The sequence below is a fragment of the Varanus komodoensis genome, unplaced genomic scaffold (assembly GCF_004798865.1).
Source record: "Varanus komodoensis strain SLA01 unplaced genomic scaffold, ASM479886v1 scaffold1, whole genome shotgun sequence".
Lineage (NCBI taxonomy): Eukaryota > Metazoa > Chordata > Lepidosauria > Squamata > Varanidae > Varanus > Varanus komodoensis.
In genome coordinates, this window is record NW_025335268.1 from 61,864,720 (window position 1) to 61,885,206 (window position 20,487).

Sequence of the window (20,487 nt, forward strand, 5' to 3'; positions counted from 1 at the left end):
TTGTACCAGGGGACATTTTAGAAAACTGGGAAGGGTTTTTGCTTTTGTTTAAATTGGGTAAGAAGGTACAGCGTGGAGAGAATGAGTTTGGACAAAAATGTGGCACTCCTTTCCTATAATTGCTAGTTTCTGTGATACTGTTCATTCTTTAGCAGCGATATGTATAAATTCCCTTTTAGAGAAAGCCAGTCAGAGCACTGTGATAGTTTAGAATAGAAGTACATGTGCAAGGGGGACAGGTGTGAGACTAAAAATAAAATCCCAGTGCCTGGACCACCTCCTTTGATGTCATATGATGCCTTCCTGTGTGTGATCTCCCCGGTCCCTTCCAACAGCACCAGTGTTTTGGATCTGGAGTAGGAAAACCTAGGGCCAAAGCAGATACTACTGTAGCGATGAAGCCCAGCTTTCTCAAAATACAACATTACCGGCTAGTTGAGATTCTAAGGAGTTGACAGATTGCCCTGAACTGTCCAGGTTACCAACCAAGATTATTCAGACAGTGTCTGAGAATGAAGCCATTTTGTGAAAGGAGGGCAGCTCTGTAGGACAGGAAGGGGTGTTGGAAGAGCCAGAATTCTTCCACCTCCTAAAAAGATGAAAGCCTAAATGAGAAGACCAGTAAGGTAATGCCAGGTGTTCCCCTATACTGCTTTCAAACAGAGAAGGATTGTTTCAGTTTGGCTTCAACTCTTCACATGGGCAAAAGATTCTCCCTCTTATCATAGGGAAGTCATACTTTGAGTTATGCTGCTTATTAACTTGTCAAGCTCCAGTAAAAGACGATGATTCTTAAGTTTTCATCTGCATCTCTAGGAAAGGGAGAACAGGGAAAGGCACAGGCACCACAATTATTTTAAATATGTATTTAACAGCAATGGCTTTTTCATGTTTGACATGGGGGGGCAGAGAAGAGATTCAGTCTGGTTGTCATAAGCCTTCTGCACTGCATGCCAGGTTCTTATCTGGGCCAAGTTTACTTGGACGATTCTAATATTTTAAAAAGTAGCTCTGTTGTCACAGTCCGACACTTACCTTTAGTGTTATGGTATATTTTAAGAATGTGTGTACTCCTATTAGAAAATCTGGGTTTCTTATAAGAAAAAAGAAGCCATAAAATTGCATATCTGCATTGCATTATGTTTCCCACATATTTCCTTTCATATCAGAGCTGATTTTGTATGTGTCCATAGCTTATAATAAAAGAGAACCAGCCTTCCCCAACCTGATGCTGTCTTAGTGTTTTGGACTTCAACTTCTATCAGCCACACCAGTATGACCCATGCTGTAGGGATGTTGTGAATTATGGTCCAAAGCATCTGAGACTGCACCTGATTTTGGAAGACTGACTACTTAATGCCTAACAATGCTTTTTACTTTGATGCTGAAGCAAGAGCAGCTGTTAAGAATGTCTGGGTTTTTTTGGTTACTCTACATATTGCTATGGGTTTTGTAGACAGAATTTCAGGCATAGATAGCAGTGACAATGCTGAGTAGTGTCTTCTGTTCTAATGATTACATTTTAGTTTTTGAACTGCTTGCAACTTCCTCTAATTCCACACATGGACGTTTCCTGATTTGTAAACGGCAATGCATGCGCTCCTAGTTTCATGCGTTATTTTTTCAAGGGCTATTTTGATGCACAAGAAGTCTATTTTTTCATATTTTAGGAGTGCATATTCAGAACCACTTGGGTTGAATTGCTTCTTGTCAACAAGACAGCTTACATTTTTAAATCAGTTATCTATTTGCATCGAGACAGCTTAGGGGTTTTTAATCAGTTATGTATTTCAGTCAGTGATAGATAGAGCAGGGAGCCACAAAAAATCCTCTGGGTTTTTCAATTGCAGTACTGATTATAAGTTCTCAAACCTCATTTCTTTCTTGAGCATGTGTGTTATACTTGCTACCTCAAGTATACAGCTTTCATAACCTGTGTAAAGCCTGGGGCATGGATGGCAAGCTCCTATGGTCAGATACCACAACCAGGGATGTGGTTGCAAGATGGAGTCCTGAAGCAGGTTTAAAGGGCAAGAGGTGCATCTTTGAGCAGTCTAGGATCAACATCCAGTAAAATGATAGACTTAGGCAAGATCCCACAGTTCAAGATCATAGTCCAAAGGTCAAGTTCTAGAAAGACAATAACCTTCTGGAGCAGGCAGTGTCAGGGAAAATGGATGCAGGTACCTGAGAAGACACAGTCAGGCAAGAGACAAGGACAGAAGCAGGAATAGGCTGGAGCTGGACAGGTGTCAGGTAGGCACAAGGATACAGGTGAGGTGATGCAGGAAACCTGAGCACAAGATAGCCTGCAGGGCAGCTCACATTGTAGCAAGGAGCAGCTATGCAGTGAAGCCTTTTATGCAGCTCTCCAGGGCTTCCAGCTGCACTGCATCATTGCCACTCAGCTGTTCCCTGGAAGCACCTGCAAAGGTGTTTCTGGATCTGCAGGCACTTGCAGGGTGACTTAGGCTCTATTTAAACATACAGTCTAGTAGCAGATCATTTTCACCACAGTACTGCATCCTGCTTTCCAACAACAGCTCATATTTCCTTCTCTTCCCTAGTCTTTTGTTTAATTCCTTTGCAGGTAGTGTTCATGAGCATTCCCAAGCCTCAAACCAACCACATCTTCTTGCTGTGAAAATGCTGCTTTCCCATTAGATAAGAAAGTATAATAGTAAGCACAGCCATGCAGTTGCATGATTGCTATGAATTGCCTTACTATCATTATATCTAAGCCCTATCTTTTTAAGGATTTTAATTTAGGGTTGCTGATAGACAATTTTCTAGACAATTTGGAGACTTTGTTCTGGAAGAACAAGCTGTCTTTAGCTTAACCTTGGATTCATTCATCTGTGTGCAGCAAGATGTTGATCATGAAAATTTCTGCATTGATTTGTGGTGAGTCATCCTAGATTATACCCACACCATTTATAGTCCATCAAGCTGAAGTGGTCCAGATGGTCAAGTGGAACTGGAGAGGGAAGGCTCAGATCTTTACAGCCATGAAAATCATTGGGATTAGTCACTTTTTCTTAACCCAACCTGCCCCATGGACCAACATATACTAAGCTTTAAAAAGAAAAAAAAATGGGGCTCAAATTTAATAAAGTAGAATGTTAATGTTAGAATATTCATTATAAATGGTTTAAATCAGTATATTTGGTACTCAGTCCAAAGTGCTTATAGCAGTTGCACATCACCTTTTTTTTTTAGTTTTAGTTTTGGCTTTTAGTTCAGGAGATACCATTTCTCAGTCATATATTGCAAGGTGTGATTGGCAATTTGAGAAACTGTCCTGACCATCACTTTAAAACTACTGCATGAGAGCAGCAGCAAAGGTTGAGTGACTTGTCCCAAAGAAGAAGTACGAGGCAAAGATGAATCTGAACCCAGCATACCTACTAAATTCTTTTGATCACATCATTTTCAGCAGCGATTGACATCTTTTTCTCTTTTTCTGTTTCCAGCTACCAATAAGAAAGTTTGGTTTAGTTTTAAAGAAAGGTGGGTAGTGAGAAAACCCACCTTTGGTTTATTGATATACCTGAATTTTTTCCTACTCCAAAAATACATTTTTAACCCCCTAGAAATCTCATCTTAGAAATGCATCTAGTTGAACAGCTGAGCTATCAGAGAACAGTTGCACCACAATGAAATATCTGCTAGTTTTGTGCGTATTTGAGATGCTGGCATCTTCGAGACACTTGGAAAACTGAGGGGACATTTGGGAGGCATGATGTTCTCCCAAAGCTCCCCAAAGATCCTGCTGTGAAGGAGTTAACAAGCCCCCCTTCTTTTTTCATAAGCAAAGATCATGCTAGGCTATGAAAGCTCTTCACAGTTCACCTCCTGACAGCTGTCAGATGCCTTGATGTGAATTTAACTTACTTGGAGCCTCTGATGGTCACTACCCAGGATGGACACTACCCTGGATTTAGCCAGCAGGCAGCCCTCTTGCACAGTATCTACCCCAGGCTCTCAATGTGTACATCCAGTGCTACTCCTGAGTGCTGCGGAAAGCAATTAGTGCTTCCATTAGCACTATTACTAAGAATTCAGGGAGGATTTTAGAATAGTAGAGTTGCAAGGAACCACAAAGGCCATCCGGTCAAAATCCTTGCTGTTGCAGGACACCAGTTTACACCATCCCACTCAGATGGCTGTCCAGTTTCTTTTTGAATGTCTCTAGTGTGGAAGAGCCCACCACCTCTCTAGGCAACTAGTTCCACTGCCGTTTTGCTCTGACAGTGAGGAAGCTTTTCCTGATATCTAGCCTAAACCTGGATTGTTGCAACTTGACTTGATTATTCCATGCCCTACACTCTGGTATCAGCAAGAAGAGATCTTGACCTTCCTCCTTGTGACAGCCTTTGAAGTACTTATAGAGGGATATCATGCCCACCCTCAGTTTTATCTTCTCTAGGCTGTACATGCTCAGTCCTCTCAGTCTCTCCTCATGGGGCAGTGTTTCCAAACCCTGGATCATTTTTGTTGCCCTCCTCTGGACCCTTTCTCATTTTTCTGGATCTTTCTTAAATCTTGGTGCCCAGAACTGGACACAGCATTCCAGAAGTCTCCTTCTCAAGACCAAGCCCTACTTATCCTGCAGTGTGGTATAAACAGCTTGTGAGGTTATTGTACCATAGCAATGAAGAGTTGCACGAGGTCAGGAGTAGGCAGCTGGGGGAAACATTTCTAGATTACATCTCAATGGACATAATCCATTAAATTTTAGTTTGTTCTTTTTTGCTCTTCCACATACCACTACAGTTATGCTTTGCTTTAATGTTATAAATTATTGTAACACGTCCCAATTATCAGAATCCACAATCTCTGCTGTTGCCTTCAAGTTCAAGAATATAGCTCTCACAACACTCTTATAATTATTGTGAAAAGTTGCCTTTAAAGTCAGTTGTGCAAGCCTTTGTTTAAGGGCTACATTTTTCAGTTCACATTGTTTTCAATTAATATGGGTAACAGTTTTTTATTTGCAATAATTTAAATGTGACTGTATTCCAAAATGGCTAAGAGTTTATTATCAGATAGGACATAGAATTCTGGAGAGAAAGGATCAGGTGATGCATCTCGAGTAGCTATTTTATGATATGGGATTGCTGAAATGAATTTGACAGACTAATTTAATTTATATGGAAGATTGATTGAAATTAGTCATTATTCACTTTCCCACTGTTACTTGGCTTACAGACATCAACTGAAAAAGAACTGACTAACTTTAGTTACTAGAAATAACTATTGGCACCATTTTTCTAGCTAAAGACAAATGATTTTATTAAGTTCTGTTTTGCTGGAGGTCTTTAAAATGTGTTTCATACATTATTAAACAGATTTGAGATGATTGAGAAAAAGAACTGTACTGACTCGCTTGCTTCCTTTAAGTTCCTTTCAGTTGGTAATCGACTATGGATTTCCTTTTAATGTTTATACTTAACCCTGTCAAAATATATAGATTATTGATTGCTGTCTTTCACCAATTTGCAGCAATCCAGTAATACAGTTTGGAACCCAACAAGATGGGACATCAACTACATCTTCGCAATTAACATGAACATTTGAAAAATGCAAATAGTAGCTGCTGTGTATATAAGCTAATAAGTGCTAGAAATACAGCAAGTACCAATAAAGAATTTCCTCTCAGTGCAAATAGCAGCTACAGAAATGATTTTGCAGCAGAGGAGAAAAGGCTAAATTGCCCCCCTCCCCGACCGGTCCTTGTAATTCTGTTAATTATCACCCCCTGTCCCTGGTGGCTGTCATTCTCAATAAAGAAAAGTGCACATCTAGTTTGGCCCTTAGTACAGTTCCTGTTTTACAAATGTTCTTCCTCCATAAAAGTCCATGCTCAGTGTAAATTTCTCAGTAAACCGGGGTCCAGCTAGTGTAGAGGTCAGCAGGAGAGCTCTGTTTAGCTGCTTGCATGACAAAGCCCTAACTTTGTTCCGGGCCTGTGAAACTTTCTTGGTTGAAGGAATCTGCTGAGTTTCTTGAATAACTGGTGGCCACTAAACCAACACTATACTAGCATATTTAAATAAACACAGGGAGTCAGAGGGGTTTAGTCCCTAGGAGATAGCATGTATATCTATCTATTGCCATGCAAATTAGTTTTGTACTCTGATTTTGATTTAGCTGGTTACTCTCACTGTTTACTGCAATCAACAGGACCTGTTTTACTATGCTCAAACTATGGACCTGTGGAGGGAACCTCTACCAGTGTTGGGAACTTGCAGTGAGGTCTTGGCTGTTAGGGAGCAAGTCTCATTAAGTGTCCAGTGTGAGCATGAATTAATCAGAAGTGTCCTCCATACATTAGTTAGTCTTCTGAGGTTTTCTTTGTCCTATAAATGGTGGTCAGAAATCCATGAATTACTTTAGTTTAGTTTCATTTAGGACAATCTGTTGTTGGAGAAGATAACTTGTTCCAGCAAGGAAGACATGCAGCTGTGTTCTGTCTGTTTCCAAGATAAATGCTTATATATGTATATAAATATATACATGGTTGCATCCTAACTTCATTTCCTAATGAAGGATCCCACAGCAGATCCTTCTAGGGGATTCTCCTCTGGAGGGTCTCCCAACCCTCAAAGAGAAATTCAAATGATGCAAGGGACTACATAAAAAGGGGGAAATTGACAAAATTGTCCCTTTCTGCAATGAGCAGAGATGTCTGCGTTTAAGCCATAAAATATATATCTGCCCCACAAATGCTTGTATAATCCTGTGTTTATGAGCACAATGGGGAGATGATCAACAGTGCTTCTGTATAAAGAGTGCGGCTGCTTCTCCCTCCAAAATTTCTTTGTTCTCTTTTTGCAGCAGTTGGTTTCATTCCAGAGTTGCTTGTATTTTTTTTTTAAATAACAACTGCCCTTCAAGCCCGTTGGCATCCGCAGAAATGCAGTGGTTAGCTGTCTAATGACTTAAATTTGCATAGTAATAGGCTAGCTACTCTTGCTTAATTTTTGGTACAAGAATAGACACTGCTATTTCGTTGCTGTCAGTAACAATTCACAATAATGTTTTTTCTACCAGTAGGAGTCAGTAATGTATTAAGTAATCATTTGTGTCATAGTATGGTTTGGATTTTATAACCTTTATGCTGTTTGTAGTTGGATTTCCAGAAGGCTTCAGACAAAGTCCTTTGCCAAAGTCTCCTGCAAAATTATCAGTCGCAAGGTTCATCTCCTACAGTGAAGGGTGGTTTATCTTATGGACTAGGAACTAGGAACCAAGTGCCTTTTTGGCTAAGAGGAAGGATATACATCTAATAAACAAACAAACCTGCTTAAAGAGCAGGAGGCTGAAATTAAGAGCAAATGGATAGGTTACACACTGAAGGAACAGGATCTCTGAAGAATCAGTACTGGGGCTGGTGCTACTTAATTGGTTCCTCAATGGCTTGGATTCAGGATAAGCAGTGCACTAAATCCTTTTGTGGGTGAAAACAGGTTACTGTCCATAACAAAATCCAGACCAGGGATCTCTAGTCTTTGTTGGCCAATAGCACATTTCACATTTTGAAAGAGTGTTTTCAGATATCTCATAAAAAGGCTGCTATGGTATACATGACCAGGCAAAAAACAGCCAATTTTCAGAAAGGAAATGAGACTTCTTGCAAAGTGATTTCAACCAATAGGCAGAAGTCAAGTCTGAGTTTGAAAACATGAAGTCTCACTTGAAGCCACAGTTCTTCTTCGTGGTCTCTGTGCATCATACATACGGGTTTTGTGCCTGCACAGAGCCTGTTGTTGCAAAGCTTCTATAGCTAAGTGTTCATTTGGGTCGGTACCCCTCCCCTTCCTGTTCCCAGGAAGTGAAGGAAGAGGCTCCCCCCATCCCTTCAGTTCCTGTGGAGATCACCATGGATATCTGGACTGAGGGGAAAGAAAAAGGACTCTGATCCAGTCTGGCCCTCGGTATCCATGGAGAGAAGAGAGGCAACCATTGGAGGGACCACAGCAAGTGATGCCAAAGGGTGGGTTGTGTGAATGCACAATGACCATTTGAAGAGCAATAGTTACAGTTAAGGAACATGCCTTTCTTCTTCGTGGTCCCTGTGCATATCACATATGGACAACTAGCTGCTTGTCCTGTGAAGGCCTTGTATACTTGTCATTGCTTATCTAAAAAAATATTTAGAGATCAAGAAGTACGGGCAGCACAGACAACTCCAGATTTAGACTGGGGGAAACTCCAGAGGGATCTCTCTAAACTGCTTGAATTGGCAACAAAATGGACAATGAGCTTTGACATTAAATGGTATGTATTGCTACCAAAGCTCATATACTGGATGAGGGGCAATAAATTTGGAGTTTATTGCTAGGAGCCTGGATCCTAGCAGGAAAGAAGCCCTGGTATATGTGTGCCATCAGGAGCAGCTTTAGATGGGAGGTGACCCAGGTAGGACAGTAGGCGGATCAATGAAAACAGGGCAGCCCACCTTGTGCATGCAGGAAATGCATTCCAATAGCGCAAGCCCACCAAAAAAAGTTATTGACACAAGAAAAATGTGTTGTTGTATACCAGCCTTCCTCAGTCTGGTTCCCTTCAAATGTTTTAGACTTCAGGTCTAGGTCGCAGAAAGGTCAGTGATCAAAAATCTTAGGAGTTGTCGTTCAAAGCATCTGGAGGGCACCAGAATGACCAGCTAAGTAAAAAGTTAGAAGGGAAATCTTTGTGTTTTAATGTCTGAAATTCAGTTGCATGTAAATAACTACACTGTGCTTTCACCTCAGGTTTTTTTTTTTTTTTTGCTCTAAAGGTGTTTTGAAGATGTCATTAGGGTGATGCATACTGACTGGTAACTAATTATTTTTTTTTTGTAAAAGGAAGTACATTATGCAAATGTAAATTATTTAACATTCTTTTGAGTTCCATAAGTTACCTTTAAAAGTTAAATGCTTTGCTATTTATATTCTGGAATTTTCTTCTGTCAAGTGAGTTGTGGGACTCACATCTATTCCAGCCTCTCAAATTAAGTAGAAAGTGAATAATGGGAATTAAATTAAAGAGCTGAAAACATTTTAAGACCTAGAAATGACATGAGAGATTTGTTTCTGTCCCTTTGACACATGCTGCAGTTTTATTCCACGTCCATGATTTATTTTAACTTTGCACTTGATTCAATTTTGGAGTAAATTTTAAAAGAATGCAGATGTAATGGTTATTTGCCATATGCTGCCATCCCTTCATTATGTTTTCTCTTTTATACTAACGGAGTCATTGCATAGCTAATTAGTAGCCTTGGACTTCATTGGTAACTCTGGGAGTTTGAGATCAGCCGCCTTATGAAGGCATAGGCAGTTGTGCATTTGCCGTTTACTGGACTTCCTGACCAGTTAGAGATGGGGGTATTCATGTGCTGTTGGAAGAAATGCAATGCTGAGCATGTGTTTTGGTCCTTATTTTATATATAATTAATGAACAAAATTGCATCTTTCCTCTGCATTCAATAATGAAGGACTTAAACTGCGATGAGATGGGAAAAGTTTTCTTTTATTAAAGTGCAATAGATTGTACATACTACCAAGCTTAGACGTACTGATGGTAGAACCTTATTGTGATTAAGCTTTTTTCCTTAGTGGGATGGGCAAGTGGGATTCTGACATCAGTTTGTGCTTGGAAGTCCAGATGGATGCTTGGTTGGAAAGCTGAGGAGAAAGGAGTTTTATATTTTGGCAAGTCCTCGTTTTTATTATATTTGTCTTTGCAAGAACATAAACTGTTACTTCATAAGAAAATAGAAACACGGTCATTTATCCAGTGTGGTTTAGTGGAGGCTGGTAGCCACGTGGATTGGATCCCTGTTTATACAGTAGCAACAGAGCTGTCCCTAGGAGTCTCAAGCCTACAGGGTAATGGAGTGGAATTGCGTTCCCATAGGGTGAGGGACTGTATGTGCAGCATTAGTGGTAGGATCAGATTTGTCATGCCAACGAGTAGCTGGCATGCTTGTGACTGTCAGCTGCTTGTGACTGTCAACATGCAGAATGTGAAAGGTGGTTAACAATCTGGCTTGGAACTCAGTGGAGTTGGGGGACATGATGCTAAAAAGCCACAGGGACATAAAAATGGCTCTTGCTTGAAGCAAGGAGTGGAAAGCCAGTGCCAGTCACCTCCAGGTGCCACTTGAGCACTTGTGGGGCAGCTGCCATTTGGGCAAATTCGGGGAGAGCAGCAAGGGGTTTTTCCTGCTTTCAAACAAGCTGATGGCTGCAGAACGTTTGCCATGGTAGGGATTCCTTGTCTGCGTTTGGTTGACACCATGAGTAAAACAGCTCAAATTCTCAGACAGCTTCTTTTTGTGTACGGTGCATGTTGGGGGGAGCCACCATGGGTAACCTGTGATGGGTTTGGTTGTGTGAACTGGTTCAATATGAATGTTCAGTCTGTTGCATCTCCCTCAGTGTCAGGAGCTTGGTCCCTTCCTTTCTTCAGGACAGAAGGCAGTTCTTTTACATAAAAGCACTTCATTTCCAATGTATAATCAGCAAACTTTAGCCACCCACAGAAGAGTCTCTGAGCATGAACAGGTTTGTGGAACCCAAACTGGAAACTATTTCCGAGAACCCTCCTTTTCAATAAACCTGTGCTCCACATCTCTGCGAGTGCTTCTCTGGAGAAGAGCTATGAGATCTATGCTGACCCTTTAATTGGATAGCCCTTCTCTCCTGAGGCCACATCAAGGTCAGGAACCAAACCAGGCTTATCTTTCTCCTCTCCCATGTCCCTTCCCTGCACATGCAAACCCTGTCAGTTCCCAAGGTCTGCCTGAACACCTGGAGACTGTGGTCTTAAGATAACCTCCGCCATCTCTAAGATAACCTCTGTCCACAGATCTTGTTTTCCAGCCTTCACCGTCCTCATCTGAAGTGTTCTGGGGACCCCTTAAAGCCCCGGAAAGTTCTCCAAGAAAATTGCCTCTTTCATTCCCAGCACTCAGACAACTGAGTCATCACTTGTTGCTGAAATGATTAACATCTATAAATGATGAACAAGTCTTCAAACTAAATTCTTACATTGTACTCGTAAGGCTTTCTAAATTGTTCATATAGTAGTTAGGAAGCCATTATGAAGAAATGAGGAATGATTTGTTTGGAACTTTAAATGTAACTGAACAAAACAAGGATCAGTTTCAGTATGGTTAATAAGCTTGCAAATCAACATTTTTTTGTTGTTTATGTCTCAAAGGAAGTTGGCAGGTGGATGAACCTATAGTAAGACACATACAGTAGCTGAAGTAGTGCTTCCTGTAGTATACACTGCCTTTCAGCAAATGTTGAAGGGGCAAAAACCTATTTATAGCTTGAGAGAACAAGAAATAACATTTGTACCCAGCAGGAAATAAAGGCCTCGCTTGTCTGTTATCAGCTGCCCATTTTATAGGGCTGCAATAAAATTGTGTTGCAACTGGTAGTGTTTTAGGTGGTCAGATATACATGAACTTGGGAAAGTTTTGAAGTCCAAGGGGTGGGGGGCTGAGGAAGTTCATGGTTAAAGGGATTTTCGATGTGTACAATGAGCATGGAAAATACTGAATGTAAGAGGATTCAAAGCTGTTGTCAGGGGCTGAAGAGATTTGTTAGCAAGACAGATATTCCACTGAAGAGGAAAGTAAGTAGGTCAGAAAGGGATATGAAGTCTTCTAAAAATGTTCTTTCCCTTACCAAAAAAAAACCCCAAAAAGACCCCTTAGGCCCAGAGTACAGATAACCCTTTTCTTATCCTTCGAGTGGTAATTTTCACATCTTCAGCTGTGTTTTCCAGGAGAGAGAGAGAGAAAGCATGGAGTTAGGTGCATGCAGATACACAGTCAGAGCTTCTGTTGGGGAAGGCATGAGGATGCCGATTCCTTGTGGCAGTTCCGGGATATTAGTATGCTACACTGACTAATATGGGTTTGTATCCAAAGAAATGCCTGCAGAACCTGGTGAAAGGTGACTTCCCACCTGTTCTAATTCAGGAGCCCTCCCCCTCAAAAAAAGGGTGAGGACTTTTTCTATAAGGACTCCACTCATGGAAGGTGCTTCCACCTGAATTTCACATTCCCCCAAGACTAAGTAACATGATTTTATTTGTGAACCTGGTGACAACCCATTCATGTGGAAAAAGGAAGCCCGAAAGGGCGGCTAATTCTGAGTGAAGAAATTGATTCATAAGCAGGAACTGCACAGAAGATGGAAGATTTTGCTGCTACTTGTGCCATCACAGAAAACGATCCATGTTATAATTAGCTGGCTTCAAACTGCTCCCTTTGCCACCATCCAATATGCCTTTCCATTTTATCTGCCCTAATGCTACCATTCTGTAGAAGACCCATGGTGTTAATGACCAAGATGACACTAACTTTGGGGCAGCTCTTGAGCTTTGTTATAAATGTTTTGAAAATTTCCAAATTTCGTGGAAGCTTTATGGAGGTGTCTGCTTATAGCATCAAAGACAAGGTTTAAGAAAGAGCTCTTTAAAAGAAATTATGTCTGATAAGCATGATTTGGATAAACTGGAATGTTGGTCAAGTGCTGGTCAATAAGTGTCAAGTGTTCTACCTTGGAAAAAGAAACCAAATGCATCTATACAAAATGGGGACTACATGGCTCGAAAGAAGTATTAGTTTCCCTATAATCCTTATTAGTCAGACCTCATCTAGAATCCTGTATTCAGTTTTGGGCACCAAGATTTTAAAAAGATGTAGAAAAATTAAAAAGGGTCCAGAGGAGGGCAACAAAAATGATCCAGGGTTTGGAAAGACTGCCCCATGAGGAGAGACTGAGAGAACTGGGCATGTTCAGCCTAGAGAAGAGAAGACTGAGGGCATAGGACATGGAATAATCAAGTTGTGACAACCCAGATGCAGGCTGGACATCAGGAAAAGCTTCCTCACTGTCAGAGCAATATGGCAGTGGAACTAGTTGCCTAGAGAGGTGGTGGGCTCTTCCACAGTAGAGACATTCAAAAAGAAACTGGACAGTCATCTGCGTGGAGTGGTGTAAACTGGTGTTCTGCAACAGCAGGTGGTTGCCTTTGTGGCCCCTTCTAACTCTACTGTTCTCTGATTCTATGAACATTTAGCCTCTGACTTCTAGTACTGCTTCTCATCACCCAAATATGGCAGTAATAAATAAAATGATTAAGTAGATTGCCATAAAGTGATGAATTAAACTTGAAAATAAACTAAATATCTCCACTGCTGGTGTCTATCACTTTTTGTTCTCTCAATGCAATGGCAAACCACCATTTGATTTGCTGCTGTCAGACCCTAGGGATCGTGGCCCCCACAGTGAGGTCTAAGGATTGCTGCACCCTGATTGAAAATGCAAAATATTATATATGTGGAGCTACACATAGTAGCATTTCTGACATTTGCAAGTAAAATGTTTTTGAAACTTCTAAGTTTGTTTGTTTATTCCATTTCTATACTGCCAAAAAGCCAAAAGTCTCTCTGGGTGGTTCACAAAGTTAAAAAGAACATATAACAAAGTTAAAAACTGACTCTTACAGAAAGAATTAAGACTCACCACAGTATTAGTTCTTTATACCACACTGATGAGTTTTTAAAAAGTGTCTTCAGAAAGAATGGTTATTTTTTCCTCAGATATTTATACAATTCTGTAGTGCTAACCTGGAGACATTTCCTTTGTGCTTTGCTTGCATATTTTGTCATTTAAAAGCTTAGTTTTTGTGAGAAAAGCTACACCAGCTCTCAGCTCTTGAGACACCAGAGCTAGCTTTGAACTTCAGAGTACAGATCTAATTACACAGCTTGTAGCTGTGGAACCACTTTTCTCTATTCCAAATTACTTTTCCCAACTTATTTGCATAATGTAATGCATAGAGGTTAGCCACTGAAATAAAAAATTCTCTTGACATAGTTAGGACAGGGTAAGTTAACCCTCTTAGGTCTGTAGAGTTCTTTTTTATGTGCTCATCCAGCAGACAGAAATAAAAGGATATATTCTGACAGTTGCGTAGTGTAGCTTTAGATCAAGGCTTGTCTCAGTTCTTTTTCCTTTAAGTAGTGTTTTTGAAGTAGTAATAAATGGAACTTGCATTCTGCAGCATTATACTTGTTGCAATTTTAGGTGCCCCCTCCCACAAATCCAAGTCTGAAGAGGCAGTGGTTATCCCCCACAAACAGTGTATCAAACCAAAAAAAAGCAGCAAATTAAAAATTAAGAGACTCAGTGCAAAGTAAATGGATAAAAATACATTTTTTCCCTCTCCCAAAGCACTAGGACTTTCACCTAGTGAAAAGGATAGGTAGAAGGTTCAGGGCAGGCAAAGGAAAATAATCCTTACGTCATGCCTTATCACATTTGCTGCATGAAGTTACAGTGTCGGCCTCTGTCTTGTATGCCTTTAAAAGAGGAGATGAACTAGCAGAGAGTTGACCTAGTAGCCATGCTGTCTAAATGGAACTTTCAAGGGCTACATACGCGTGGATGCTGCTTGCTGAGTAGAGGCTGCAGATGCACATCAAGAAGCTTCCCAATCTATACACTTGCAGCCGGTGAAACAAATCATTCATTGTTTGAATATACAAATTTTGACATGTATATTAATATTAGTGTTGCAGCAATGTAAATTGAGGTCCCAGTGGTTTTATCAATTAGAAATGTGTTCTCAGAATAGGCACAGTGCTGTGTAGGTCTACTCTGAAGAAAGACCTATAAGGTGGTCCTGTACTTGATTTCCGCCCAAAACATTCCAAGGCGTCCTTTGGAAACCATGAGTGTTGCCATTACACTTTTTTATATTATTCCAAAATGTTTCCAAAGCATTCAGTGTGCATTTCAGCATTCCTCTGAAGGGTGAATGTTTTACAGCTATTTTGCCAATTCTGTGTTTAAATTGTTTAGATTTTAGTGTTAGTATTCACAGCCAGCTGCTCTGATTGTAAGCCTATTTCTCTTCAGTTGTATCACTTGTGACTGCAAGTGAGGAATCACATGACTGATGGATCCTTTGTAATAGTACTCCCTCAGTACTCCCTGACATGCTGTTTTTCTCTGTGTGCAGAAGCCTCCTTACCCTTTTCATGAAGGAGCATTCTCCCCTACAAGTACATACATGTAGTCTGAAATGATGTAGTCCAAGTTGTGTTGGAATGGTGTTACTGCTCTGAAAACAAGTTGTAAACTATGAAGAATTTGTAAAATTTTGTACATTTGTTTATTTACATGTATGTTTGAAATGTGTATATTGGCCTTGGCATAAGCATTTGGCATGTTTTTAACCACAATTAGTTTGAATTGAAATTAATGATATTAAATCAGATGTTTATCTTTTAAAAACATTTCTAGGTGATGGTGTTTGTTCATGCTCGCAATGCCACTGTCCGGACTGCTATGGCTCTTCGTGACAAAGCTAAAAATAATGGCCATATCCGCTACTTTTTGCCATCCCAAGGTCCTGATTATGGGCAGTCAGAAAAACAAGTAAGTGACTCTTATGGCTGGTAGGTATTGTTTTCATACCAAAACAGGATCCATTTACATTCTGTATCTTTCTGTATATATTGTTTGCCACTTACGTTTCTAGCTGTTTGTAGCCTTGAAAAATGCAGAACTGTATGTAGGTTCATTCTGGCTTCTGCCACAGGCCTGGGAGGAAGAGGCCCTGGGCCCCTTAGCGAGATCTTCTTAGCAAGAGGAAGACTGATCGAACAACCAGAGAAGAAGTTGCTGCCGAGGGCTGGTTTTCTACTTTACTCCCTATTATTTTTTTCCTTTTGTTTGTGTTTTTTATATTATATTAATGTGGAATCAGGCATTCTTCCTTCAGTGCAGCACTTAGAAAAAAAGGATGATGTTGTTGTAGCACCAGATAGGCACTGATTTTTGTTCCCTATCAGTTTCCTCTGTGTCTGTTGGAAAATAATGCTTTATACAGAGTTTTGCACTCACAAAAGGAGTTTTCATTAGGCAAAGGCTCAGACATTGTAACTTGTTCTACATTTTTAATAACAATAGTGGTAGCCATGTCTTTCAGGGGTTCTGTGAGTTTTGGCCAGTATAACCCAGTCTAGAAACAAGAATGGTGTTCAGCTGGACCACCATGAAAATGTAAGGGCATCAACACTGGGCCTCTGGTTTGCCAGCACTCTTCTTACCAGGTTAGGCACTGGAATTACAGTGGAAGCTGCCTTCCAGGGTTAGACCCTGCCTTCCTTTGTAAGCATAGCTAGTAAATTAGCTAGTCTATTCATCCAGCCAGATCTATAGATTTTATTGTTGACTGAAACTGTAAATGCAACATTTATGCACAGTTAATTTATGGTTTGTGACAAAACCAAAGTTGTCATAATCATGAGAAGGCAAAATTTGTCTCATGGCACATTGTCAGCGTGGCACATCAAGAGAAGTCAAAACTTCTCCATCATGAGAAGACAATCATGATGGAGAAAGTCAAAGGCAGAAGAAGTGGAAGACCAACTACAAGATGGATTGATACCATAAAGGAAGCTGCAGACTGGAAGCTGAGAAGGGCTGTTAAGGACAGGGTATTTGAGAGGGCATTCATTGATAGGGTGGCTGTAAGTTGGACATGACCTGACGGCACATAACAGCAACATATTTCTGACAGCAGAAAGTGTGCTATCTTTTGATGATATTCCAACAAGGAATTTGAGTGTTCTTGCTTTATTTTTCTGGTACTTGATGACATGTTATGCTAATTAAAATCCATCTGTTAAGAAACATCTTCAAGTTAGTGAAACATTAATATTATTTTTCATAAGTGACAAGTTGTCTGCTCAAACCCATAGGTTGCTTCCTCATTAGTGATAATTAATGGAGCTATTTCACTGCCCTGTGAGACATGCAAACAAAAGGGATGTTTTATCTGCTGATGTTCACAGCAAAAAGTCATTTGTTACTACTATCAAAACTGTGACTCACTTATGCAAAATATTTATTATAACAAAACCTATGCACAGCATAATATATCAGTGAGCTGGTTCAGAAATAACCTTGTTTAAAACTTCTGCAGCTCACAGTTTTCATCAGCTTTTAACACAAAGCAATTGGCAAAATGGGTATAAATGTATATTTAATTTTTGCTCTGCCATCATCAAGATTACACATAAACATGCATGAACACATATGAATTTCCTGACTTCATATTTCTTTGTTATTGTTCTGTGTGAGATTTTTTCCAAGGTTACTGAGGAACATAGCAGTACCGTTTTGGAAAGAGCAAAGGTGATATCTGTGTCTTGCTAACCAGGTCCTGCAAAAATGTAGATGAGTAGTACTTTTAGAAATACTTATTGGAAGCTTATTTCTGTTTAAAAAGAATAATCTTAAATATAGTGAAATGATATATAATAAGGGTAGGTGCCTAAAAGTGTATTAGCTAATTGGCAATCTCAGTGAAGCCATGATTTTATTACTTATTTGGGAATACATCTTCCAAGAAACATCTCTCCAATGATCAAGCTAAATTTGAATAAGCTGGTTAATGAGATCTCATCAATACAAATGCTCATTCAAAGCTGAATTTTTTTTAGAGTAAGGTAAATACACTCAAGATATATGTTATAGCTTGGATTGCTTATATCGTACATGTGAATCCTATAAAAGGCAGGTTTAAAAAACAACAACTCAGTACTCTGTTTTGTGCATTTTTGGTGTGTGTGTGTGTGGGGGGGTTCTCCCCACTATGAGTATCTTTGAAAAATATGTAACATCCAGTTAAAGAAGCTGGGTTTCGTTTTCCAGACCTTACTTTATATCATCAGGCCTATCTGTTGTCCTGCGCTAAATTTCGGTCTTTTCAACAAAGATTTTGCACCTTGGTCAGTTTGGCATTTTTTATGCCTAGTTTTTCTCTTCAAGTGGATGGCATTAAGTTCTCAGCATATTAAAATGGATAGGATTTCCCTTGTGGACTTGCTGTTAGAAATGTACGGCATATACTCGTATTGTCACATGAATTACAGTTTGATCCATATTCTCTTGCTAAATTAACCCTATGGAGAAATTCAGATGGGCAAGAAAATGTTTCTGTAAATACCTGCATGAATAAGTTGATCAGCTAATGTGTGCTGATGCTGAGTTTTTGCCATTCTGAGCTTTGCATTTCCAGTATGATTTTCCCACTATGGCCAAATAGCTATACTTACAGTTGCGACATTGTTAGAATCTACATTGGGCCCTGTCTCTTTTATACCTGCAGAGCATCCTTTATAATTAGTTCAATTAGTGAGTGTGATCATTTATATTGCCCCGTAATCTTTATATGTGACTTATTATTGGTGAATAAATATTAAACACAGTGTATTAAACCAAGAACTGAATAGGGAATTGATCCATCCCCTTTTGCCTAATCAGTGGATCACGGCTTTAGAATCTGTATCTGTGAATCTCAGGTTGCATTAATAAAAAATGTGTATTAGGTACAACAATATCTCTTTAATAGAAATAGAAATGTTTTAATAAATAGAAACGTTTTAATAAATAAATACATAATAAGGGTTTGTCTAAATTGGGTAGCTGCTGAAAATGTAGCACACCTAATGCTTCTTTGAACCATATGTTTTGACAATGGCTAAAAGCAACCTCTATTTTGGAGGAGGTTATTATGTGGTTAAACTTTTTATTGGACAGTAAGTGTAAGGACATTTCACTGAAGATGAAGGCTATAGTCATCCACACTATTTCTGATCATGCACGCTAATCCAAATGACAGTGTATAGTTGTGAAAGCTGGGCAGTTAAGAAAGCCGACAGAGAGAAAATTAATGCATTTGAAATAGGGTGCTAGAGGAGAATACCCTGGATTAACAGAAAGACAAACAAGTTGGTCCTAGAACAAATAAAACCAGAACTTTCCCTAGAAGCAAAAATGATTACTATGAGAAGGCAAGACTCAGTAGAGAACACACCTGTGCTAGGGAAGGTCAAAGGCAAAAGAGGAAGACCAGCTATGAAATGGAATGATTTCATAACGGAAGCTATAGCCTTGACTTTGTAAGAGCTGGGCAGAGTTGTCAAGGCCAGGACATTTTTCGGTGCATTCATTCCTAGAGTTGCCGTAGCCAGAGACAAGCTGATGGAACGTAGCAACAACAGCAAACATGCTCTCTTAAATTATTGACCTGCTTCCTGGAAGTTAGCACAAATTTGACAGAAATAGATTCTCCTTGCCCTGTTGACAGCTAAAAGACTGATATTACAACATTGGCAGGATAAATTCTCACCTCCTGCAAAGCAATGGATTGAGCACTTAATAGTGCTTTCAGCATTTGAATGAATGGAATAGAGACACTTCTTGTGAATGAATAAAAATATAGTATTAGGTCAGCCTTCATTGAAGTTTATGTATTTTTAATAGAAAGCTGTATTTTCACATATGTGCATACACACTTCATCTGCATGTATTGAAGCAGATAAATTCAGATCCATATAGCTTCAATTTTTCTTTATGGTTTTGTTTCATTGAAATTTTGTATTTTAAATTCTTTAAATGTAGAAGGATAGGATATCTATTATGTTTCCCACAATCCTTGCTATTCAACCATGCTGCCTGGGTTTGATGGGAGTTGTAGTACAAAACATCTGGAGGGTACTGAGTGGCCTACCCCTGAAAGAAGTATTATAACTTAACAAACTATTCCTTGTTTCATCCATATTGTGATACTACCTTTGCTTAGTTAAAGAAGGTAATCTGCCAGTGGCATTGTGTTTGGGAATGGAAGAAGTATCACACTGTGGACATCTTATCAGTGAGAATATCCAAGATCACAAAAGTTGTTCCTGGATGATGTGGATAGTTATTGGAAACCTCTGCTTTTCAGCTTTCTAGGTAAAATCTGGTCGTGAAAGTAGCAGATCAGTAAAGTTAATGGAAGAGAAGAATAAACTTATACAATAACAAATAATGCAATGAAAATTAAGAGAGATTGCTTGCAAGATGTAGAGCACACAGTGATGATAATGGATGATAATGGACTTGCAGATGTCTGCTAATTCCTATGAGAAACTGTATTTCAAAATTGAAAGGGAAGGTTGTCTTCTGTCAGGATCTTAAAAAACCACTAGTTCCTTATTTTGTCAAAATGTTATTCTATGTGGAATGGAAGGTATTGGAGTGAAATAGACTCTCTTTTCAATGTCATGTTTCTCAGCATGAGGATAGAAAGCCTGTTCATATTTTTACTTAGGCTGCAATCCAGTTCACATTTACCTGGATTGTGCTGTCAGATTTTTGCTGTGCTAAAGATTCCAGACTTTTATACTATACATTATTAATTTAGAATTGTAATTCTAAAATTCTTAGGTTGGGCGAGCATTTTATCAGTATGTCAAATAGGTTCCTCTAATACTTATAAAGTAGAATTCATCTTTTTCTTTCCTTGCTGTTTTATTTTTTATTTTTTTTTTTGAATACATAGAAGTTTCATTCTAGGGAATCAGAAGACAGGGTCCAATGCCACTCTGCCTTAACTTAGTAAGTTGGACCAAAA

General features: G+C 39.4%; 1 protein-coding gene across 2 annotated transcripts in view; it reads left to right on the forward strand.

The window, feature by feature from the left end:
• Positions 1–20,487, forward strand: part of ASCC3 (activating signal cointegrator 1 complex subunit 3) — a 258,311-nt gene that overhangs the window by 105,933 nt on the left and 131,891 nt on the right. For both annotated transcript variants that reach the window (XM_044427352.1, XM_044427362.1), the window contains exon 14: positions 15,324–15,458. In XM_044427352.1, coding sequence (XP_044283287.1) covers positions 15,324–15,458 — 135 coding nt within the window. The remainder of the gene's footprint in view (positions 1–15,323; positions 15,459–20,487) is intronic.